General features: G+C 39.6%; 1 protein-coding gene across 10 annotated transcripts in view; it reads right to left on the minus strand.

Moving 5' to 3' along the window:
• Positions 1–803: 803 nt before the first annotated feature.
• Positions 804–25,619, minus strand: part of LOC101411519 (zinc finger protein 75D-like) — a 29,900-nt gene continuing 5,084 nt past the window's right edge. For all 10 annotated transcript variants that reach the window (XM_058292126.2, XM_058292125.2, XM_071213111.1 and 7 more), the window contains 3 exons: positions 15,737–16,327; positions 6,861–7,013; positions 804–1,649 (listed from right to left, as the gene is read on the minus strand). In XM_058292126.2, the coding sequence (XP_058148109.1) occupies positions 1,513–1,649; positions 6,861–7,013; positions 15,737–16,327 (881 nt within the window). In that variant the 3' untranslated portion in view covers positions 804–1,512. The remainder of the gene's footprint in view (positions 1,650–6,860; positions 7,014–15,736; positions 16,328–25,619) is intronic.

Raw genomic sequence — 25,619 nt, forward strand, 5'->3', positions numbered from 1 at the left:
CTGGAATTGTAGTTGATGCTGGGGTTTAAGATATATCTAGGGGATCTGAATCTCTGGACTGACAATATGATAGCCAGGCCCTGAGCCTCAACAGACTTCAGCTCCTACACTCTGATTTATTGGACTTACCCCACTCAGCTAACATGGTGTTAAGAATGTCAACCACCACACCATGGAGCCTAGAGTGCCTACAACTGAAAGCAGGAGGATTGCATCCAGTATCCATGTGGAATCTAAGCCCCTTCTTGACATAGATGTGGAATGGACACAACCAAGCCAAGGTCCACAGGAAGGAGGAATACAGTAAGGATTAGAGTGGACTTAATGATATTCTATTCATGAACTATTGTGGTTAATAACCAAGAAAATATGGCATTGGTGTGGAAAAAGTGGCCATGATGGCTGATGGGTGCGGGGAATGGGAGGAGGAGATGAGATGTGGAGGCATTTTCGGGACTTGGAGTTGTCCTGGGTGGTGCTGCAGGGACAATTACCGGACATTGTATGTCCTCCCATGGCCCACTGGATGGAACATGGGAGAGTGTGGGCTATGGTGTAGACCACAGGCCATGGGGTGCAGCGATGCCCAGAGATGTACTCACCAGATGCAATGGATGTGTCATGATGATGGGGGAGAGTTTTACTGTAGGGGGAGTGGTGAGGGTGTATGGGGACCTCATATTTTTTTAATGTAATATTTTTTTAAAAAAAGAATAAAAAAAATAGAAGAGTTTAAATATAGAATTACCATATGATTCAGAAATTCCACTACTAGGTAAATAAAAAGCAGGGACTCAGACAGATACTTGTACACCAATGTTTATGGCAGCACTACTCACAATAGGTGTAAACAACCCAAGCGTCCATCAGCCTGTGAACGGATAAAGAAAATGTGACGTATACATACAACAGAATACTATCCAGCCATTAAAAGGAATGAAGTTCTGATACATGCTACAATATGGATGAACATTGAAAACCTTATGCTCAGTGAAAGAGGAAAGTCACAAAAGGACAAATATTATCTGATTCCATATATAGAAGCTATCTTGAAGAGGCAAATTCATAGCTGAAGAGTGGTTACTAGGGACTGGGAGGAGGGGTATATGGGGTACAGAATTTCTCTTTGGGATGATATAAATGTTCTGGAAATGAATAGTGGTGGAAGTTACACACAACGTTGTCAATGTTCTTTTTTCTTTTTAAAGATTTATTTATTTATTTCTCTCCCCTCCCTCCTCCTGCTCTCCCACCTCCCCCCTCTCCTTCCCCCCGCTTATCTGTTCTCTGTGTCTGTTTTTGCTGCATCTTCTGTTGTTGTCAGCAGCACAGGAATCTGTGTTTCTTTTTGTTGCGTCATCTTGTGTCAGCTCTCTGTGTGTGTGGCATCATTCCTGGGCAGGCTGCACTTTCTTTTGCGCTGGGTGGCTCTCCTTATGGGGCCCACTCCTTGTGTGTGGGGCTCCCCCACACAGGGGACACCCCTGCGTGGGAGGGCACTCCTTACGCTCATCAGCACTGCGCATGGGCCAGCTCCAAACGGGTCAAGGAGGCCTGGGGTTTGAACCGCAGACCTCCCATGTGGTAGACGGACACCCTAACCACTGGGCCAAGTCCACCGCCGTCAATGTTCTTAATGTCACCGACTTCTACAATTAAAAATGGTTAAAATGGTTTTATGTTACGCATATTTTACCACAATAAAAAATATTTTTAAAGTGAAGAAAAGAGATCACTACTAAAGTAGCCAGGTACCAAGTGTATGTTCCTAATCCCTACTCCACGTTGCCTCTCAAAATGTGTATATGAAAGAAAAGATAAAAGGCATTCAGAATCAGACTGGCATATCCACATTCAAAAGAATAAATTTAGACCTCTACCTCACACCATATATTAAAATTAACTCAAATTAATCATAGAACTAAATGTAAGAGCTAAACTACAAAACACTTAGAAGAAAACATGAGCATATATCTTAATGACTTTGGGTTATGGAAAAGTTTCTTATATAAGACATCAAATACACAAGTGACAAAAGAAAAAAACATATAAATTGGATTTCATTAAAATAAAAAACTTTTGTACTTCAGAGGACACCATTAAGAAAATGAAAGTATAATGCAGAGAATGGAGAACATATTTGAAAATCATTTATCTGATAAAGTACTTGTATCCAGAATACACAAAGAACCCTAACTACTGAACAATAAAAGGACAGGTAACCCATTTAAAAATGGAAAAAGGATTTGAATCAATATTTCTCCAAAGAAGATATATAAATGTCCACTAAACACAGTAAGAGAATGCAAATCAAAATCACAGTGAGATACCACTTCCACCCACTAGGATGGCTATAATTAAAAGAGCAGACAATATCAAGTGCTGGGAAAGATGTGGAGAAATTGGAAACCTCACACATTACTGGTGAGAATGAAAATGTTACAGCCATTTGTAAAGAGTTTTGGGTTTCCTCAAAATGTTAAACATATAATTACCATAAGACCCTGCAATTTCAATCCGAGGTACAACATCCAAAATAAATAAAAGCATATGGCCATACAAAAACATGTACATGAATGTTTATAGCAGCATTATTCTTAACAGACAAAATGTGTTGGGGAGCAGGTGTAGCTCAGTGGTTTGAGACCTGCTTCCCATGTACAAGGTCCTGGGGTCAATAGCTGCTACCTCCTAAAAAAAATAGATAAAATGTGGAAACAACCCAAATATCCATCAACTGATTAACGGATAAAGAAAATGTAGTATATAAAGTGGAGCATTATTCATCAATAAAAAGACTGAAGTACTGATACATGCTACGACATGGATGAACCACAAAAATAGTAAGAAAAGTGTGTGTGTGGGGAAAGCCAGTCACAAAAGACCAGATATTGTATGATTCCATTTATATGAAATGCCCAGAACAAGCAAATCTATAAAGGCGGAGTGCTTCCTCAGGACTAGTGGTGGTGGTGGTGTGTGTGTGTGGAGGGGGGTCTGGGAGTGAACTACAAATGGGTTTTGGGTTTTTTTTTCGGGGTTAAGGCCAATTTTAGAAAGTTTTTTTGAGAAAATTTTCTAATTTTAGAGAAATCAGGTAGTGGGGATGGTTGAACATCTTGGTGAATATAATAAAAACCACTGAATTGTACTTTTTAAAGTGTAAATTTCATGGCATGTGAATTTTATCTCGATAAGTCTATTATAAAAAATTATCCTGGTAAATCCAAAATCCACCTAACAGAAGTGGATGTGGCTCAAGCAGTTGAGCACCCGCCTACCACATGGGAGGTCCTGGGTTCAGTTGCTGGTGTCTCCTAAAGAAGATGAGAAGGACAGCAAGCTGATACAGTGAGCTGACATAACAAGATGGCACAATAAGAAGATGCAATGAAGAGACACAGTGAGAGATACAACAGGCAGGGAGTGGAGGTGGCTCAAGTGAATTGGCACCTCATTCCACATGGGAGGTCCCAGGTTCATTTCCCAGTGCCTCCTAAAAAGAAGACAAGCACACAATAAACAGACACAGAGAGCAGACAGTAAGCACAAACAATGACGGGGGGAGGGGATAAATAAAATATATCTTAAAAATAAAACCCACCTACCAGCAGTTGTAGCAGATGAAAACAGAGACAAAAAGGAGAAAAAATAAGCAAATATTGAGATAAATACTATAAGGTAATGAAGAATAAACATAAGAAAATATGGGCAGGTTTTTATAGTAAAAAATATAAACTTCCTGAAAGACATATAAAAAGACATAAATATAAGAATATATATTTATGGATTAGAAGACCCAATATCATAATGAATGATAATTCTCATCATATGAATCTATAGATTGCAATATTTCAAATGATTCTGACAGGGTTTTTCATGAAACCTTACATGCTGACCCTAAAATTCATATGCAAGAGCAAGGATCCCAGAATAGCCAAGACAATTTAAAGAAGGAAAAAAAAAAGATGTTGGGACTTGACCAACCAGATATTAGTACTTATTATAAAACTAAAGTAATTAAGACTGTATGGTATTGCTGTATAGATAAATAAATCAGTGGCTTGAAAAATAATCCCACATATATATGGAAACTTCGTATAAAATAGCGCTAGCATTGTAGATCAAAGGGGACATGGATTATTTAATGGAACTGGCACAACTGAATATCAATATTGAATAATAAATTCCCAACTTCATATCATATACTAAATCTTTTGAGATATCTTAAATATATGAATGTGAAAAGCAAAACGTTTAAACTTTTGAAAACATACATGGAAGAACATCCTTATGGTGACTGGATAGGGAATGATTTGTTAAGGGATACATCAAAAATACAAACAAGAAAAATTGACTATAAGAAACTGTAAAACTTCAATATTAAAAATGACATCAAAATCAAAGTGTTAAAGCAATTCACTACCTTGAAGAAGATATCTGCAATGCAAATTATGAATAATTAAAATCAGAACACAGAAGGAACTACTAATAAACCTATTAGAAAATGAAAACAACCAAATAAGAACTAAGGCAAATCATGGAAGAGGGAGTATGAATAAACCAATGTAAAGGTGTTCAACCTCACTAGTAGTAAAGAAAAAGAAAAATTAAAACCACAATAAATAAATCACACCCACCAGATTAGTAAAATTTAAATTTGATAATACCAAATGTTAGTATGGAGAAACTGCTATGGAGGCAATTTGTTCAGTGCAGCTCTGCCACTCTCCCCAGTAGCTCTAGAAAAGGAGACATACTATCTACATACTGCTACCAGCACTATGCGCTTCTTCATCTAGGACATAATCCACCAATTCTCCAAATATTTTCTCTTCTACAAAAAGCTTCTACAAGCTTTCCTGAATTCTTGTTAAATTGCTTTTCTAGAAACTGATAGCTTCATGCTTACTAATGCAAAGAGGTAATAGGCCGGGTGGTTGGGGCATGAGGTAGGGAACAGTTTCATCTTAAAATTTAGAAACTTGTGCAGTTGGGGAGAAGGAGTAACAGGGAGTTTGGACACCATTGGCAATATAGAAAAACTACAGACGTGCCTGATAACTGAGAGGCAAAAACAGGAAGGCAAAACAGGAGGAAAAGAAGGAAGGGAAAATGATCCCATTTCACTCAGAGTTCCACACCAGCACTTTTTAAACTCCACTCCTTCTGTCAATTCTCTATTTTTTTAAAATGTTACATTCAAAAAGTATAAGAGGTCCTTATATACCCCCCACTCCCTCACCCCACTCCTCCCACATCAACAACCTCCTTCATCATCGTGGCACATTCACTGCCTTTGGTGAATACATTTTGGAGCAGTGCTGCACCACATGGATAATGGTTTACCTTGTAGTTTACACTCTTCCCCCAGTCCACCCAGTGCGCCATGGCAGGACAAACAATGTCCAGCCTTAATGACAAATTCTGAATATCACAGCCTGGGTCAGCTGAAACATAACCAGACACTCAGCCTGCCTCAGGTAAGTTACCATTCTTGTGGTCGAAGCCCTCTCCAACATGAAGTACTTTATACCCTTGCCATCTCCCTGTCCATACCAGATATTGCCCAGCAGTTCATTAAGTAAATCTTCCTCCTCTCCAGACCAGCAAGGTCCCTCCCTGATCACTGACCGTAACTTCAAGTCTATATGGCAGTTTTAGAAGACATGGTTCAATGCCTTCTGTTTTGTTCTACTGCAAGCTCTACATATGAGGAGTACAGCAGACATTTGTTGATTCCTAGCATCCATTTTCCCTTTCCCTCTTCCCCAAAACCCTGATTCTATTTGGAGATCTGTGAACTTCTTGTCTCTGGGTTCTAAGCATGGAGTATGAGATCTAAATTAAGTTAATAAGTAGATTCCACTTCTGTGGATAGAGGATGCATTGTATCGTAAGGCCTAAAATTTCATGTGCTTCTTTTACATCTTTCAGCCTCACAGGGCCCCAATGGCCTAATGATGAGTTCCCCTGCTCTCATCAGATATGCCCCCAACCCAGCAGGAGAGAGTTCCCATCCGGCTAGTTCTTCTATCTCCTGAACCAACTACACTCCATCCAGCCCTCAACTTAACAGGTTCCACTTCCCTGCCAACCCATGAAATTATTCAAACAATCTAATCACATCTTCCCACAGGATCCAAGGGTCACTATATCCTCTTGTTACTACAAAACCTGCCTCCCATAGTCCTTGCTTATTCATTTTGCTCCCAAGAGCATTTCCCATGGGTCCTGCATGGTATGTAGTGTCCTCCTTCCCCAAGCTGTGAGTATATGTGATTAATAAACTGCTATGAATCTCATATGTCCAGCATCAGATATTGTCTGTTTAGCTATCCCCAGAGCCCTAAGGCGGGACTCTCTCCCTCACCAATGGGATGAAGAGGAGGTGAACAGAATGGGCAAATGACCTTAAGCTGATCCCATCAGAATGAATATGAGGATTTTGTTGGAAATTCTACAACTAAGACACTCTCTCTCTCTTGGATGATATATGTATTCCCAGCAACCATTGGCAGCATTCTTGAAACTAGGAGAAATCTAGGAAACTAGGAAGAAATCAATAAAACTTCCAGAAACTGACTTACCATAACTTACCAGTCTCATCTCCTGCCATTTCCTCCTTTTTTCTTCAATGTCCTAACACCATTTAAGAATTAGCTAATTCTTAATGCTGCAGTGAATATTTGTCCTTTACATTTGCTGAACCTCTTTCCTAAGTTTTAGAAATCTGCCATTGTTTGGGTCGTGGTTACCTCCCACTAGGAAAGTTGAAGAGGCCTGATACTCCTTATCCACAATATCTGAAATGAAGGTCGAGGGACATGAATTAAGCTCAGCCAATCAGATGCTCCTACCTGGAACTTTGAATCTGGAGAGAATGACAAAAAGAAACAAGAAAAATTCATATTCTTTCCAATAGAAATAGCAGCAATCAAAATCCAGTGTCCAAGTAGCAGAGATACTAGTAGTGATGTTCAATGTCCAGTGGCAATAGGGCAGAGGCAATGCTGAGTCAGGTAGAAATAAAATAAAATAAAATTTTGTTACTGAGTTCTATTGCAAAATTGAGAACATATTTTCATATACAAAATGAAATCTAGCCTACTGATAAAATGAAAAATAATTAAGAAAGCAAAAATTATTTTGCATTCTTAAAAAGGTAAGATTAATGTATAATGTATTATATAATTAATATTATAAATATTATCATATGTAATTCAGAACTCAAAAATGTATTCCTTAGGCAGGACTTTTAGAATAATGGAGTGAGGATCTCTATAAATCCAACCCTCCAAAAAAGCAATGAAAATAATGGAAAAATTGTCCAAATCAACTTTTACCAAATTATGGAATTAACCAAAAGCTTGCAACAATCTGAGGAGCATTCATTCAAGGAAAAGCGATGAACCTCGGTAAGAATACCAGGTCTTGTGACATTGTAAGTTGACCTATTCCCATTGCCCTGCTTCAAAATCCACAGAAAGAATACTATCAACAACTCAACCGACATAATTTTGAAAACTTAGATGAAATGGGCCAATTACTCAAAAGCAACAAGCTACCAAATCTCACCCAATATGAAACAAATAACATTAAATAAATGAATCCATCATTTGAAAACCTTCTAAAAAAGAAATTTCCAGGTCCAGTTTATTTCAGTGGACAATTTTATCAAATACTTAAAGAATTAGCATCAATTCTACACAACATTGTCCAGAACACAGAGGAGGAAGAAACACTTACCAACTCATTTTATGAGGCCAGTATTACCCAAAACCAGACAAAGACATTTTAAAAAAGGAAAATACAGACCAATATTTATCACGAACCTAGATGAAAAATCACCAACAAAATATTAGCAAGCAGAAAACACAGAAAGGATTGTATATCACAATCAAGTGTGATATATTCCAGGGATGAAAGGCCAGTTCAACATTCAACACTAAATTTTAAAATGGGTGGATCTGGGTATCTGGGGGGGGGGGGGCAGGGGATATGTTGGAATTCTCTGTATGGGTTTTGTATTATTTTTGCACCTTTCTGGTAAATTTGGAATTTCAAAATAAAAAATTTTAAAGGAAAAAAATCCTCAAACATTAAACAAAACAAACACATAAAAGAGAACTGATATTCCTTCAAGTAGACCACAGGCAGGGAGACGGACACTCTTATACACTTCTGTGGGATTGTAAATTATTTCAACCTTCCTGGAAAGCAATTTGGCAATAAGACTCAAGAGCCTTTAAAAATTTGATACCATTTGACCCAGAAATTCTACCTCTAGGAATCTATTCTAAGGAAGCAGAGATATGAACAAAGATATATGCACAATATATTCTTGTTTGAAGAATTAATTGTCCAGTGGAATCAACTGGGCCTGGAAATTTCTTTGTTAGAAGATTTTCAAATTATGAATTCATTTACTTTAAGGCTTAATTATTTAATATGTTATTTATTTCATATTGGGTGAGTTTTGGTAGCTTGTTGTTTTTGAGAAATTGGCCTCAAAAGAAGGATCTCACGGTTTGTTGTTTTAGAGCATCTTCAAGGTCCAACATTAGAGGAATAGAGAATGGTTATATAAAATATGATATTTTTATAGGTTATTGCAGAGCCCTTTAAAATTACACTGTTATGGTGCCCTTGGATCATTTTTGTGCACCTCTAGAAGCAAGTGAACCCTGGTTTGAAGGGTCAGAATTTCCTGGACCCTATTTCTTGCTGCTGCACTTTGTATAAACCAAGTACGACTGCTATCATAGAGGGATTTCACGTCATTCAGATGACATATTTTATTGAATCTGCCATCCTTAAACATCCTTAAACACTTTACTATGTAAAACAGTTCACTTCATTCTTCATCAGGCATCCACACAGAGGCCCTGGTGTAACCAAATGGGATGTGTGGACACAACAGCACGTAAAATTAGGGGGGTGATTTTTTTAAAGTTAAAAAACAACCGCCTGAAGTGTTCTTTTAACTAAGGAACACTCCCAAAGTATTTCAATTTTATAAAGAAATAAAATGCTATTCCAATATTAAGAATTCTGTGTAGCAATGTTAGGTAGCCATACTTAATCTCAGTTAGTTCCTCCCATATTTGGTGATGCCAATATATTTAATACAACTATTTTAGATGTAGTGTGTGGTGTGTGTATACTGAATGTCTGTGTTTCTTGGAGTTACAGAGTCTGTGTGTCTTTGTCATGGTCCCTGAAAGGGCAGAGTCTTTAGAAACTAGATTGTTTTCCTTATTCTCTAATTTCAGCGCCTTCCAGAGCAGCACATCTCAATTTCTAAACCTGTGCCCCTTTCGGAAAAGATAAAATTTCAGGTGATTTTATCATAACTTACATTTCATTTGCCAACTATACCATTATAATGTTTAATATGATAGGTCAAACCATATAGGTCCTTGGTTAATATATTTTTTGTAAAATGTGTTTGGCCCCCAGCTTCTCTATTTGTTTTTTAACCTAATGTAAAGCATTTACTTAATGAAGGCCTGAAACTTCACTTGAGTCAAGCAGTGCAGTTCAAAGTATGATCAGTGGGCCAGTGCTGGTCTGTGAAATGTTATTGGTCTGCAGGAAAATAGAGACATTGAGAGGAAGCATTTAGTAAGTTTTGTAGTAATTTGACAAAGTAGCATTATGTCTGTTGATTCTAATAATTTAAAAAACGGGCTTGTATTGTATATTTGGCTTTTCATTTTTCTAGTAATTTATTTTCGTGTATTTTACAAAAATTTCAGTTTGCAACAGATTGGATATTAAACAAACAAAAAATAAGCAGCAGCAACACTGTTCCTTTACCATAGACTTTGGGGAAGAACTGGTATAATTTAGAGGACAGCTAGACCTGAATTCCTCTCAACCACTCTTTCCCATGACAGCTGTTGGACGTTGTCGATAAACACTTTGATCCTGTACTAAATATAGGAGAAAATGCCAAACAGAATTGGTTGCTTTGACCTTGAAAATGAACCCCTCTGCTGGGACCTGAGGAAAGAGAATTCTCCACTTTTTCCCTGACATACCTTTTAGTACCTCATAAACTGCTTTCTCTAAATATAATTGGGCACATGCTGTTTTAGCCAGGTTTCTAAGGCCCCTTTCAAAGGGGAAAGTTCTACCATTCTATAGGCTTCAGTGCTGAGAGTATCAGCAAGAGGAGAGATGTGAACTGCTTGGAACGCCCCTACTTCTTTGTTAGCATTCAGGCCATTGCTCCTTAGAATTCCTGAACAGTAGATACCGTGGTGTGGAATGCCTGTGGACAGTCACCCAGAATAGAGGTGCTTCGCCCACCGCACACACTGAATCCTCTTCCTATTCCAGACTAAAGCTCTTTGAGCACTGTGCTTGGAAGTTCATGCAGATTGAATGACAGCCACAGCAACTCTCCCCAACTTAGTAATTCTGAGCTCCCTTCAGTGCACTTGAATACACTTCATTTCCTTTCTCAAGGTATATTTGCTGAGCACCTGGTATGTGGGGGATGTAGATGACTGAACCTGGGAAAACTCTGAGTGACCAGAGCTAACATTCAGGTAGTCAGAGCAGTTTTTTCCTACTTGGTAGATACACTGTCATTCTTTTATTTATAAAGTGCCACTATGCTTCAATCTTGTACTGGACACTGAAGAGATAATGCTGAACAAACCAAGACAACTTAGATTCTTTTCTCTGAAGATGAAATTTGCACCTCCCCAGGTTTCTATCAAAGATAGATTCCTTCTAAGCCCCCTCTTGATATAGATGTGGAGTGGACACAACCATTCCAAGGTCCACAGGATGAATAGAGTATGGATTAGAGTGGACTTACTGATAATCTATTCATGAATTATTGTGATTAGTAATGGAAGAAAATGTGGCATTGGTGTGGAGAAAGTGGCCATGGTGGCTACTGGGGGTAGGAAATGGGGGGAAGAGATGAGATGTGGAGGCGTTTTTGGGACTTGGAGTTGTCCTGGGTGATGCTGTAGGGACAGACAGTTACCGGACATTGTATGTCCTCCCATGGCCCACTGGGTGGAATGTGGGAGAGTGTGGACTATGATATGGACCATTGACCATGAGGTGCAGCGGTGCTCTGAGATGTATTCACCAAATGCAATGAATGTCTCATGATGATGGAGGAGATTATTGTTATTGGGGGGAGGAGTGGGGTGAGGGGGGTGGGGGATATATGGGGACCTCATATTTTTTGAATGTAATATTAAAAAAATAAAGACAAAAAAAGATAGATTCCTATTATTGGGAGCTTTGTGATTTTGTATTCTTTTATCTTACTGTAGAAATTTGATATGGTTATGAATTCAAAAAATAGATATTGGATTATATTTGTAATCTGGTCTGTACCTGTGCATGATTAAGTTATGACTAGGGCTTTGATTAGGTCATGTCATTAGGGCATTGAGTTCCCACCTCTTGGTGGGTGGGGACTCAGAGATAAAAGACATGGCAAAGGACAGAGTTAAGCATTTTTGATGTTGGAGTTTTGATGTTGGAGTTGATGCTGAAGCCTTAAGCTGGAATCCCAGGAAGTAAGCTCACAGAGGAAACAGAAGCAAGCCCCAGGAAGAGAGGAACCCTGAGCCCAGAAAGAAGCAAGCCCTGGGAAGGAAGGAACGTTGAGCCCAGAGAGAAGCAAGATTCTGGAAGGGAGGAACCCAGGAAGCCTGAACCTTCACAGACATCAGCAGCCATCTTGCTCCAACATGTGAAAATAGACTTTGGTGAGGGAAATAACTTACACTTATGGCCTGGTATCTGTAAGCTCCTACCCCAAATAAATACCTTTTATAAAATCTAACCAATTACTGGTAATTTGCATCAGCACCCATTTGGCTGACTAATACAGAGTTTGGTACCAGAAGTGGGGTGGGCTTTTGCAATTACTGAAATGCTGGAATGGTTTTAGAAGTCGGTAAGGGGTACTTTTTGGAGGAATTGTGAGATGCTTGGAAGAAAAGGCCTAGATCACTTTGAAGAGACTGTTGATAGCAATATGGATGCTAAAGAGACTTTTTATGATGCCTTAGAAGTAAATGATGAAACTATTATTGGAAACTGGAGGAAAGGCAATCTATGTTTTATGGAAGGCAGAACTTGAAAATGGGGAGCCTGGGCATTTACCTGAAGAAATTTCCAAAGTAAATCCAGAGAATGCAGCTTGGCTTCTGCTTGCAGCTTATAGCAAAATGCTAGATGAGAGAGATATACTGAGGACTGAACTGTCAGGCACAAAGAAAACAGAAACTGATCCTGAAAATTCCAAGCCTTTGGAAATCAAGCTCCCAGATGAAGTTCCTCACTTAAGGACTTAACAAAACTTGGAACTTGTAAATCAAGATTGAAGATGCAGGGAAGCAGACTTGGCCCAGCAGTTAGGGCGTCCATCTACCACATGGGAGGTCCGTGGTTCAAACCCCGGGCCTCCTTGACCTGTGTGGAGCTGGCCCATGCACAGTGCTGATGTGTGCAAGTTCTGTGCCATGCAGGGGTGTCCACCGCTTAGGGGAACCCTATGTGCAAGGAGTGCACCCTGTAAGGAGAGCCACCCAGCGTGAAAGTGCAGGCTGCCTAAGAATGGCGCCACCCACACAGAGAGATGACACAAGATGACGCAACCAAAAGAAACAGATTCCCGTGCCGCTGACAAGAACAGAAGCAGACAAAGAAGACGCAGCAAATAGACACAGAGAACAGACAGCCAGGGTGGGGGGGGTGGAGGGGGGGAAGGGGAGAGAAATAAATAAATCTTAAAAAAAAAGATTGAAGATGCAGGTATCTCGGAAATACTTGTGGAAAGTCTTACTGAGTGATGGCTTGGACCCCTGCTTCTTACAAGCTAAATAAGGTTTTTGAGACATGTATGAATAAAAGCACTGTCAGCTTGGACTAAAAGGGACATGGAAAGGAGAGATTGAAGGAGAAACAGCTTTAAGAGGAAAACCATGGAAGCTGAGATCTGGAATAAAGACATCACCTTGGGCCAAGAGGAACCCCACCCATGTGTACAGAGAGGGTGAGTTTGCCAGGAGTTTAAGAGGGTGGATGTTCCCACCTGAAGTTCTGAGAGAGTTTTGCCACCCCAAGGTAGAGTTAGGGTGGAGCACATTCCCCAAGGATTATGGTGGTTAAGGTCAGCACCCCACAGGCCTGAGAGTGGTGGACCTGTCCCCTATGGATTAGGGAAGTCCAGGTAGTCAACTCGTTGCTCTGAGTGGGTTGAGCCTGTTTGTCAAGGGTTAGGGCGAATGTTGTCTTCTCATCATTGTGCTAGGGGGGTTAAGACTCTAACCCAAAGATTGGGTAAGGTGTGTCAATCACCCCAATACTCTTGGAGGGTGAGGTCTGGAGTTGGGTCGACACCCAGATGCCTGATGAGGGTGAAACCCAGAAAATGGCTGTTGGGCAAGTATGTGGAAAGTGTGGGTTCCCACAAGTTCCCAAGAAGAAACCATCCTCTTAAGAATGACTCTCAGACTGAAATCAAATGGAGGATGCCCTGCGGGTTTACTGAACTGTAGAGGACCCTTGACTCATGTTTCCCTCCAAATTTCTTCTTATTGTAAGAAAATGTTTATCCTTTGTCTATTTGTGTTTTGGAAACAGATAAATTGTTTTGTAAGTTTCAGAGGTCTATAGCAAACCCGAGACAAACTGTATTTATTTAAATAGATTGTGATATGACTTAGTACTTGCATTGTTACTGATTTGTTTTTTTGAATATTCTTTTTTTTCTTCTTTATTTTTTTAAAATGTTACATTAAAAAAATATGAGGTCCCCATATACTCCCCACCCCCCCTCACCCCACTCCTCTCACATCGACCTCCTCTTTCATCATCGTGGCACATTCATTGCATTTGGTAAATACATTTTGGAGCACTGCTGCACCACATGGATAGTGGTTTACACTGTAGTTTACACTCTCTCCCAGTCCACCCAGTGGGCCATGGCAGGACATACAATGTCCAGCATCTGTCCCTGCACTAACACCCAGGAAAACTTCAAGTCCTGAAAATGCCCCCACATCATATCTCTTCTTCCCCCTCCCTACCATCAGCAGCTACCATGGCCACTCTCTCCACATCAATGCTACAATTTCTTCCATTACTAATCACAATAGTTCCACAGCAGAACACCAGTAAGTCCATTCTAATCCATACTCTATTCCTCCATCCTGTGGATCCTGAGAGCCTCCATGTTGCTCAAATGTGGCCATTCTAAGGCAAACTCAGCATGTAAATACATTACCTTCCCCCCAGCATGGGACATTACTCCCGGAGATGAGTCTCCCTGGTGCTGAGGGATAAGTACCAAGCACCAGCTGATAGTGTAACTAGAAAAAGACCTTGAATAAAAGGGTCAACATAGACCACCAGAATATCTCAGCCTACATGTAATATCAGGTGTTAAAAACTGCTTTTTGACTTTGGGTAAAAGGGGAAAACAGGAAGGACAAATGAGTTTATATGGCTATGAGTCTCCAAAAAAGAGTTGGGAGGTCATTAGAGGGGTAACGCTTATGCATGTCACAGCTGGGTACCAGAGACATCCAAAGTAGATACAACCCCGGGTACTGGTTCTCCTGAGGGCTAGAGACCCACAGGTTCTATGGTCATGGCAGATGACTCTGGAGTCCAGTGCCATGTCAGTTGGCCCTACTTTGGAATTTGTGTTCCTGAGTGTGATGGAATTGGACTCAGATATGAACTTTCTACACATGCCTCTTCTGTTACTTTTACCGGACCTGTGGTTGGCATTGGGGTTGGTGTATATACTCAGGAGACCTGAATCTCTGGACTGTCCATGTGACAGCGAGGCCCTGAGCCTCAGCAGACTTGCAACTCCTACCCTCTGGTTTATTGGACTTACCCTGGCCAGCTAACAGGGAGGTGAAGAAGATCAATCACCACACCAGGGAGCCAAGAGTGCCTACAACTGCAAGCAGGAGAATTGCATCCATCACACATGTGGAATCTAAGCCCCCTCCTGATGTAGAGGGGGAGTGGAAGTAATGTCTTTTTGGAATTCAGTGGGTAGAGTGTAGCAGTTTGATATGGTTATGAATTCCAAAAATAGATATTGGATTATATTTGTAATCTGGTCTATACCTGGGTGTGATTATGATTAGGGATTTGATTGGGCCACCAAGGGGTGGGGACTCACAGATAAATAGCATGGCAAAGCACAGAGTTCAGCCTTTTTGATATTGGAGTTTTGATGTTGGATATTGATGCTGGAGTCCCAGGAAGTAAGCTCACAGAGGAAACAGAATCAAGCCCCAGGAAAAGAGGAACACTGAGCCCAGGAGGAAGCAAGCCCTGGGAAGAGAGGAACCCTGAACCCAGACAAGCAAGACCCTGGAAGAGAGGAACCCAGGAAGCCTGAACCCTCACAGCTGTCAGCAGCCATCTTGCTCCAACATGTGAAAATAGACTTTGGTGAGGGAAGTAACTTACACTTATGGCCTGGTAACTGTAAGCTCCTATCCCAAATAAATACCCTTTATAAAAACCAACCAATTTCTGGTATTTTGCATCAGCACCCCTTTAGCTGACTAATATACTTATCTAGGGTCAAACTCCATATGGTTACTTTCTTCAGACTGGGGGCACTGACAAACTTCTCTTCCCCTGTGGAGTTTCTGGTGTCTAAGAAGGCTTGAGCGCCTGCTGAAGTTTCTCCTGCATATGCTACAACTATAAGGCTGCTCACCTGTGTGGGTTCTCTGGTGTTTAATAAGGTGGGAGTTCTGACTGAATCTTTTTCCGCATTCACAACATTTAAAGGGCTTCTCTCCTGTGTGGGTTCTTTGATGTGTGTGGAGATTTGTGTTATGACTAAAGCTTTTCCCACACCATGAGCATTTATATGGTTTTATTCCTTGGTGTGTCATCAAATGCTTATTAAGATCTGAACTCCATCTAAACCTCCTATCGCATTCTTGACATTTATAGGGTTTCTCTTCCGTGTGAATTCTCTGGTGTTTAATGAGGTCAGAACTCACTCTGAAGCTTTTTTCACATTCTTGACATTTAAAAGGTCTCTCTTCTGTGCGACTTTTCCTGCGACGATTCATAAGTTTCGGCAGTTGTTTATGACTTGAAACGTTCTTTCTTTTCTTCCTTGGAAAATCTCGATGCCGTTTCCCTACTCTGTGTGTATCACCATGATTTTCTTTGCCCATTGTTTTTCGAGGAACTTTCACTCTGGCCTTTTTTGATACCTTGCCTCCTTGTGTTTGTATTTCTAACGCAGAAAGAGATATAGGCTGAACATTTCCAGTGTCATTTTTGAGCTTTAACCCTGTTGGAATAAACAGAATTATTAATCATCTGTGTACCACAGCAAAGAAACAACAGGAATGGAGAGAAAATTCAATAATGAATGATTTTGAAAAATACAGAACAAGTGATTTCTAGGCAGGTATGGACACAGACCCATTTTTCCCTGCTCATCTCCACTATGGACAACTATAAACTCAGGAAAAATTGCAAGAGACAAGCAAAGAAGAAACCTAAAAAATGATAAGAAGGCAAACTGGTTTGTGGCCCCAGGACCAAACAAACATAATAGTACCCAAAAGAAGAAGGCAATCCAGGTCTATGTTTCCTCCCCCACCTAGCAACAGAAGGCAGCCAGGGTGTGCTCACCCCACCCCCAGACCAAAAGGACTCTCTAACAACATTAGGGAAAACTAACATTACTAGAAAAGGGGATCGAGCTGGAGCCATTACAACAGAAAGCAGCCAGAAGTATTCTTCTTATAGGCTTGAGACTCCGCCCCAGCTGAGAGATACCAAGGTGTATGGCAGAACTGAAAAGAGGGATCCAGCAACATCAAGAGGCCTGCCTGGAGTGCTTCTTTATTTCTGTAGGCAGGCCTAAGACTCGCTTGACCCAATAGGAGATACCAGAGTGGGTGGGTGGAACTTGGAAAAAGCCTAGACCAGGAAGACTCTTCATCCCCATGTGTCTGATATGTTCCTTCCCCACTGAGAGACAAACCCAGTAGCTTGGCCGGGGAAATAGCATTCACTAAATCAGGCACTAGTAGGGAACAGAGGGAGTACCAGAAGAATCAGATTAACCAAGGGGATCAAAATAGCATCACAAAGCCTGTGAAAATTAAACTGTCATTAGAATGAGAGCCCAAAAGTTAAACTAAAAGAGGATGTTAAACTAAAAGAGGATGACTGCCTGCTAAAATAAAAGATTTAATAGGACCCAGACTCTCTTGACATAATAGAAAAATAATTAGGCCACAATAAAAAAATCACCATCAGATCAAGATCTAAGAAAATAACTTGAGTGAGAAAAGCCAATCTGACCAAAATGGAATCAAAATAAAAATCAATTAACAGAAAGATAACTAAACATGGGGAAAGTAAATAAAACATGGTTTGAAGAATTTAAAAATACATAGAATCAAATGAAAACAAAATGACAATGTATCAAAATATATTTGATGCAGTTAAAGCACTGCTAAGAGGGAAGTTTATAGCACTAAATGCTTAACATTAGAGAGGAGAAAAGGCCTCAAATAAAAAATCAAAGTTCTGGGAAAAGGATGTAGCTCAACCAATTGAGCTCCCGTCTACCGTATAGGAGGTTCAAGCTTTGATCCCAGGGCCTCCTGGTGAGGGCAAACTGGCCCACGTGGAATGCCAGCCCACGCAGGAATGCAGCCCCATGCAGGAGTGCCACTGTGTGTGTGAATGCTGCCCTGTCCGGGAAAGTCACCCCACACAGGAGTACCAGCCAACATGGAGAGCTGGCACAGCAAGATGATGCAACAAGAGACACAGAGGAGGAAAAATAAGAAGACATAGCAGAACAGGGAGCTGAGGTACCGCAAGAGAGTAATCGCTACTCTCCCACTCTGGAGGGTTCCAGGATCAGGTCCCGGAGCCGCCTAACAAGAATAAATCTTTAAAAAATAATAATCAAAGTTCCTACCTCAAGAAACCAGAAAAAGAAGAGGAAAATAAACCCAAAGCAAGCAAAGGAAATAATAAAGACCAGAGCAGAAATCACAAAGTAGAAAAAAATTCAATGAAACACAAAGCTGATTTTTAAAAAAATACATAAAATTGAAAAATTCCTAGCATGATGAAAAAAATTAAAAGAAGTCACAAATCCCCAATATCAGAAATGAAATTGTGTATAATCACTGCATATTCTGCAGCCATTAAAAAGATAATGAGGGAATATGACTTCTCATAAATTTGAGAAGTTAAAATAAATGGACTTGAACAGAAATGTAAACATTAATGAAATTTAATTACCAATTAAAAGGATTCTGAAAAATGATCATCAGGCACAGATGGATTCACTGAAAATTCTGCCAAATATTTAAAGATTAAAAGTAATCTCTTCCAGAAAACAGAAGAGGAGGAAACACAACTCGATTCATTTTAAAAGGCCAGGATTATCCTGATATAAAAATCAGACAAAGACAGTACCAAAAACTGCAGATAAATATCTCTCATGAACTTAGATGCAAAAATCATCAACAAATTACTCCAAACTGAACACAATGTAAAAGAATTATATACCATGTTCACATGGAATTTATTACAGGAAGGCAAAGTTCGTTCAACATTTGGAAAATCAATCAATATAATCTACAATATCAAAAATCTAAAAAGAAAAATCATATATATGCTCATATCAATGCAGAAAAAAGCATTTAAAAAACCCCACATCCAATCATGATAAAATCTTTCATCAAATTACAAATAAGGTAGAATTATATCAACTTGATAAAGAGCATTAAGAAAAAACTTAAAGGTAACATCATAATTAATGTTGGAAGACTGAATACTTTTCCACTGAATCTGGGAATAAAGATCTTTGCTCTCACTGTATTCAACAGAGTACTGACTGTTCAAGCCACTGCAAGAAAGCAAGAAAAACAAATTTAAAACATTGCAGATGACGTGATTATCCATGTAAAGAAAAAACCCCATGAACCTAAAACTATTAAGTGAGCTCAGTAAGGTTACAGGATATAAGATCAAAACACAAAAATCAACAGGATATACAATGAAAATGTGATAACTGAAATTAAAAAACTCAATACTATTTACAATTGTATAATGAAATGCTTAGGTATAAATGTAACAAAATGTAGACAATCTGCATAATGAAAACTACAAAAAGCTAATGAAAGAAATAAAAGAAAACCTAAGTATATGGAGAGATATATACCATGTTCCCAGATTAGAAGACAAAATAGTAAAGATATCAGTTCTCCTCAAACTGACATAGAGGTTTAATGTAATTACTATCAATATCCCAAAAGTTTCTTGTAGACTTAGAAAAGTATATTCTTATATTTATATGGAAAGATGTGGCCATATACAACCCTGACAAAGAAGAATAAAGTGGGAAGAATCATTCTACCCGATATTAACTCTTACTATACACCTTCATTAATCAACAGTGTGGTATTGGAGGAGGTATATACACATAGATCAATGTAACAGAATAGAAAACTCAGGAATCAATCTAAAAAATATGCCCAACTGATCTTTGACAAAAGTGCAAAAGCAACTGAATGGAGAAAGGATATCTTTTCAAAAACTGGTAATGAAGCAATTGGACACCCATAGGCAAAAAAAAGAACCTCAACCTAAACATCATGCTTCATACAATAATTAACTCAAAATGGATCACAGACATGAATGTAAAAAGTAACACTATAAACTATGAAAAAAATAAGAGAAAGTCTTTGGGAAGGGCGAAGTAAAGAGTTCTTAGACTTGACACCAAAAGTATGATCCATAAAAGGAAAAAGTAGATCTCATCAAAATTTAAAACTTTTTCTCTACCTAATGGGAAAAGGATGAAAAGACAAGCTATAGACTGGGAGAAACTATTTCCTAACCACATATCCGAAAAAAGGACTAGTATTTAAACTATATAAAGGATACTTGAAATTCTTCAATATGTATCCATCAGCTTTAACAATTTTATCTCACTAATGAAAGATGTTGTTAACAGGGGAAAGTGTGGGAGGAAGAGGGGGTGGGATATATGGGAATCCACTATATTTTTTGTCACATTTACATGTATGAAATCTAAAACTTCTTTAAAAATAAAGAAAAATGCATTAGTGGCATATAACAGCAGATTTGAATTGGTGGAGGGCAGAGTAAGTGAATTGGTGGACAGAGCATCTGAACTTGAAAAGACAGAACAGAAAGAGAAAGGAATGGAAAAAATGGAACAGGGTCTCAGGGAATCGAATGACAATGCGAAACACACAAACATACACATTATGGGTATCCTGGAAGGAGAAGAGAACAGAAAAGGGGCAGAAAAAATATTTGAGGAAATAATGATCAAAAACTTCCCAACCCTTATGAAAGACATAAATATCAATATCCAGGAAGGATAACACACCCCAAACAGAATAAATCCAAATAGACCTCTTCCAAGACACCTACTATTCAGAATGTCAAATTCCAGAGATAAAGAGAGGATTCTGAAATCAGCAAGAGAAAAGCAATTGATCACTTACAAGGGAACCTCAATAAGACTAGTATCATTCTCTCACCAGAAATCATGGAGACAAGAAGGCACTGGTATAATGTATTTAAGCTTCTGAAAGAGAAAATCTGCCAGCCAAAGAATTCTTTACCCAGCAAAACTGTCCTTCAAAAATAAGGGTGAGTATAAAGACTTCACAAACAAACAAAAACAGAGAGTTTATGACCTAAAGATAGGATATACAAGAGATTCTAAAGGCAGTGCTGGAGCCTGAAAGGAAAAGGCAAGGGTGAGTGAATTAGAGAAGAGTGTAGAAATGAAGATTATTAATAAGGGTAAAGAGACGGACAATTTTAAGTTATGACAACAGAAAGACAGAGGATAAAATGGACTCAGCAAATAGTGCCTATACAGTATTAACATCGATCATAAATGGATTGAACTCCCAACCAAAAGACACAGACAGAATGGATTGAAAAGAAACATAAGCCATCAATATGCTGTCTAAAAGAGACTCACCTTAGACACAAGGACACGATCAGGCTGAAAGTGAAAGGTTGGAAAAAGAAATTTCACACAAATAGTAACCAAAAAAGATCTGGATTAGTGATACTAATATTGGACAAAGGAGATTTTAAATGCAAATAAGAGATAAAGCAGGTCATTATATATTAATAAAAGGGACAATTCAACAAGAGGAAATAACAATCATAAATATTTATGAATTTTGGGTACCCCAAAATACATGTGTCACACACTAGCAAAACTGAAGGGAGAAGCAGACAACTTTACAATAATAGTAGGAGACTTCAATACACCACTCCTGGCAATGGATAAAACATCTAGGCTGAGGATAAATAAGGAAACAGAGAGCTTGAATAATATGATAAATGAACTAGACTTAAAAGACATTCATAGAGCATTATATCCAAAAACAACACAATATACATTCTTCTCAAATACTGATGAATCCCTCTCCAGGATAGACCACACGTTGGGTCACAAGACAGGTCTGAATAAATGTAAAAAAGACTGAAATTATTCAAAGCACTTTTTCTCTGATCATAATGGAATGATGCTGGAAAGGAATAACAGGCAGAAAAAGGGAAAATTCACAAATATATGGAAATTAAACAACACACTCTTAAGTAATCAGTGGGTAAAAGAAGAAATTGTTTGAGAAATCAGTAAATACATCAAGATGAATGAAAACTAGAACAAAACATATCAAAACCTGTGGCAGCAAAGGCAGTGCTGAGAGGGAAATTTATACCCCTCAATGCTTACATTAAAAAAGAAGAAAGAGCTAAAATCGAAGACCTTATTGCACAACTGGAGGAACTAGAAAATGAACAGTAAACGACTCACAAAGCAAGCAAAAGGAAAGAAATAACAAAGATTAGAGCAGAAATAAATGAGATAGAGAGGAAAAAAAACAATAGAAAGAATCAAAACCAAAAGTTGGTTCTTCGAGACAAATCCTTAGCTAGACTCAGAAAAAAAGAGAGAAGATATAAATAAATATAATCAGAAATGATGGGGGAGGGGGACATTACCACTGACACTGCAGAAGGAAGAGACCATAAAGAGGATAATATGAACAACTGTATGCCAACAAACTAGATAATATAAAGGAAATGGACAAATTCCTAGAAACACATAAACAACCTACACTGACCTGAGAATAAATAGAAGACCTCAACAAACCAGTTACAAGAGATTGAAATAATCATCAAAAACATTCCAAAACTGAAAAGCCCAGGACCAGAGGGTTTCACAGGTGAATTCTACCAAATATTCAAAGCAGATCTAATACTAATGTTGCTGAAACTTTTCCAAAAAAAATGTACAGGAGGGAATGCTACCAAACTTGTTCTATGATACCAATATCACCTAATACTAAAGCCAGATAAAGACACTATGAAAAAAGAAAATTACAGACCAATTTCTTTAATGAATATAGATGCAAAAATCCTCAAAAATACTTGCTCAACTACGGCGGCTTGCTCGGTCGGTAGAGGTGGGGTCTGGCTGCGGACGAGGGGTCGGTCCAGCTTAGGACGAGGGGTCGGTCCCACTTGGGACGAGGGGTCCGTCCAGCAGCAGACAAGGGGTCGGTCTCACAGGGGTTGTGCGGTTCGGCTGACGGGGTCGCCCGGCGAAGCCAGCGACGAAGGGGTCGCCCGGAGAAGCAGGCGACGAACTGGGGACAAGGGAGGCCAGGCCCTTGTCGGGGGCTCTCAGGACTGGAGGGGGCACGGCAGAAGAACTACCGCGGAGACGAGGTAAACACGCAGGTCCACTTTATTGAGGGAGAGGCAACAGTTTTATAGGGGCTGGGGAAGGCTGATTGGTCGAAGCCATGCCCTGTTCTGATTGGTTGCCGGAGAAAGGTCAGTGGGCGGTGCTGGACGGGGGAGGGGTGGTGGTTAGGGATGGGCTGTTGCTGTTGCTGGGGGAAGTGGCAGGGTTTAGTGATTGGTGGCTGCTGTTGCTGGGGTAGAGGGCAGACTTGAGTTTCCCGCCCACGCCTGGCTATTGCTGCTGTCCGGGGGGAGGGAAAAGGGCAGACTGGATTTTTCCGCCCACGCCTGGCTGTTGCTGCTGTCGGGGGAGGGGAAAAGGGCAGACTGGAATTTTCCGCCCTGCGCCTGCGCAGGGAGAAAGAAGAAGAAGGGTGCTGCCCCACAGGCATCGTGTGGCGCCATCCAGGAGGAGGGGCAGCCGCGGAAGCATGGCTGCCGAGAAGGGGAGACCCGAGGGCACTCTGCGCCCATGCCGAGCTTCCTTCAGGGGTGGCGGTGGGCCCGACCAACCACCCTATTATGGTGGCAGCGGAATTAGGCCTACCGCGGCCGCTCCCCCGCCAGGCCAGCAAACCACACTTCAGCCCGAGGGGTGACCGCACTCAACAAATCCAAAAGCACATTAAAAGAATTATACACCACAATCAAGTGGGTTTTATCTCAAGTATGCAACAACGGTCCAACACAAGAAAAGTAATTAATGTAATACACCACATTAATAAATTGAAGAAGAAAAATCACATGTTCATCTCAATTGATGCAGGAAAGGCATTTGACACAAAACAGTATTCTCTCTTGATACAAACACTCTGAAAGATAGGAATAGAAGGAAACATTTTCAACATGGTAAAATGTATATATGAAAAACCTACAGACAACATTATACTCAAAGGTGAAAGACAGAAAGATTTCCTGCTGAGATCGGGAACAAGATTAGGACGCCCACTGTCAGCACTGTTACTCAATATTGCGCTAGAAGTTCTAGCTAGAGAAATTAAGCGATAAAAAGAAATACAAGGCACCGAAACAGGAAAGGAAGAAGTAAAACTTTTGATATTTGTTGATGATATGATCTTCTACCTAGAAAATCCCGAAAAATTCATAACAGAGCTACCAGAACAAGTTCAGTAAAGAGATAGGATATAAGATAAAAATCTGTAGTGTTTCAATACATTACTAATGAGCAATCTGAGGAGGAAATCAGACAAAAAATTCCATTTATAATAGTGACTAAAGAATCAAATATTTACAAAGCAACTTAACCAAGGACTAAAGGACTTATATTCAAAAAACCACAAAATACTGCTAAAAGAAACCAAAGAAGACCTAAGTAAATGGAAGGACATTCTGTGTTCATGGATTGGAAGACTAAATATAGTTAAGATGTCAATTCTACCCAAACTGATTTACAGATTCAACACAATCCCAATAAAAATTCCAACAGCCTTTTTAAAATAAATTGAAAAGCCAATTATCAAATTTATTTGGAAGGGTAAGGGCCCTAAATAGCCCAAGTATCTTAAAAAAGAAAGAAGTTGGAAGACAGTCACTTCCTGATGTTAAAGCACATTTCTTAGCTACAGTGGTAAAAACAGCATGTACTGGCATAAAGATAGACATACTGACCAATGGAATTGAATTGAGAATTCAGAAATAGACCCTCACATCTATGATTAATTGATTTTTGACAAGGCTTTCAAACTAATCCAGCTGAGTCAGAATGGTCAGTTCAACAAATGGTGCTGGGAGAACTAGATAGCCATACCCAAAAGAAAGAAAGAGGATCCCTATCTCATACCTTGTACAAAAATTAACTCAAAATGGATCAAGGACATAAATATAAAAGCTGGAACCATAAAACTCCTAAAGAATATATGGGAAAACATTTCCAAATTCTTCTGGTAGGTTGGGTTTCTTAAATCTTACACCTGGGAAGCGGACTTGGCCCAGTGGTTAGAGCATCCTTCCACCACATGGGAGGTCCGCGGTTCAAACCCCGGGCCTCCTTGACCCATGTGGAGCTGGCCCATGCGCAGTGCTGATGCGTGCAAGGAGTGCCGTGCCACGCAGGGGAGCCCCACGCGCAAGGAGTGTGTCCCATAAGGAGAGCCACCCAGTGCCAAAGAAAGTGCAGCCTGCCCAGGAATGGCACTGCCCACACGGAGAACTGACACAACAAGATGACACAACTAAAAGAGACACAGATTCCCGTGCTGCTGCAACAACAGAAGTAGACCAAAAAACCCACAAAAAACAAAAAAAACCTTACACCCAAAGCATCAGCTATGAAAGGAAAAATAGATAAATGAAACCACCTCAAAATTAACCACTTTTGTGCTTCAAATGACTTCAAAAAGGTGAAAAGGCAGCCTACACACAGTGGGAGAAAATTTTCAGAAACCACATATGCAGTAAGGGTTGTTTTTTTTTTTATTTAAAAAGGTTTTTTTAATTAAATTTTTTTTTAATTTTTAAAAATATTATCCAATAAGCGTTTGGTCTCCATATTATATAAAGAGATTATACACAACCCAATGATAAAAAGACAATCAACCCAATTTAAAAACGGGCAAATGACTTGATCAGAAAATTTTCCAAAGAAACACAAATGGCCATAAAGCACATGAAAAGATGCCTAACTTCACTAGCTATTAGGGAAATGCAGATCACAAGTACAATGAGATATCATTTCACATCTTACAGAATGGCCATTACTTAAAAGGCAGAAAACTACAAGTGGTGGAGAAGATGTAGAGAAATGGGAACACTCCTTCACTGTTGGTGGGAGTGTAAAA

The sequence above is a fragment of the Dasypus novemcinctus genome, chromosome X, assembly GCF_030445035.2.
Source record: "Dasypus novemcinctus isolate mDasNov1 chromosome X, mDasNov1.1.hap2, whole genome shotgun sequence".
NCBI lineage: Eukaryota > Metazoa > Chordata > Mammalia > Cingulata > Dasypodidae > Dasypus > Dasypus novemcinctus.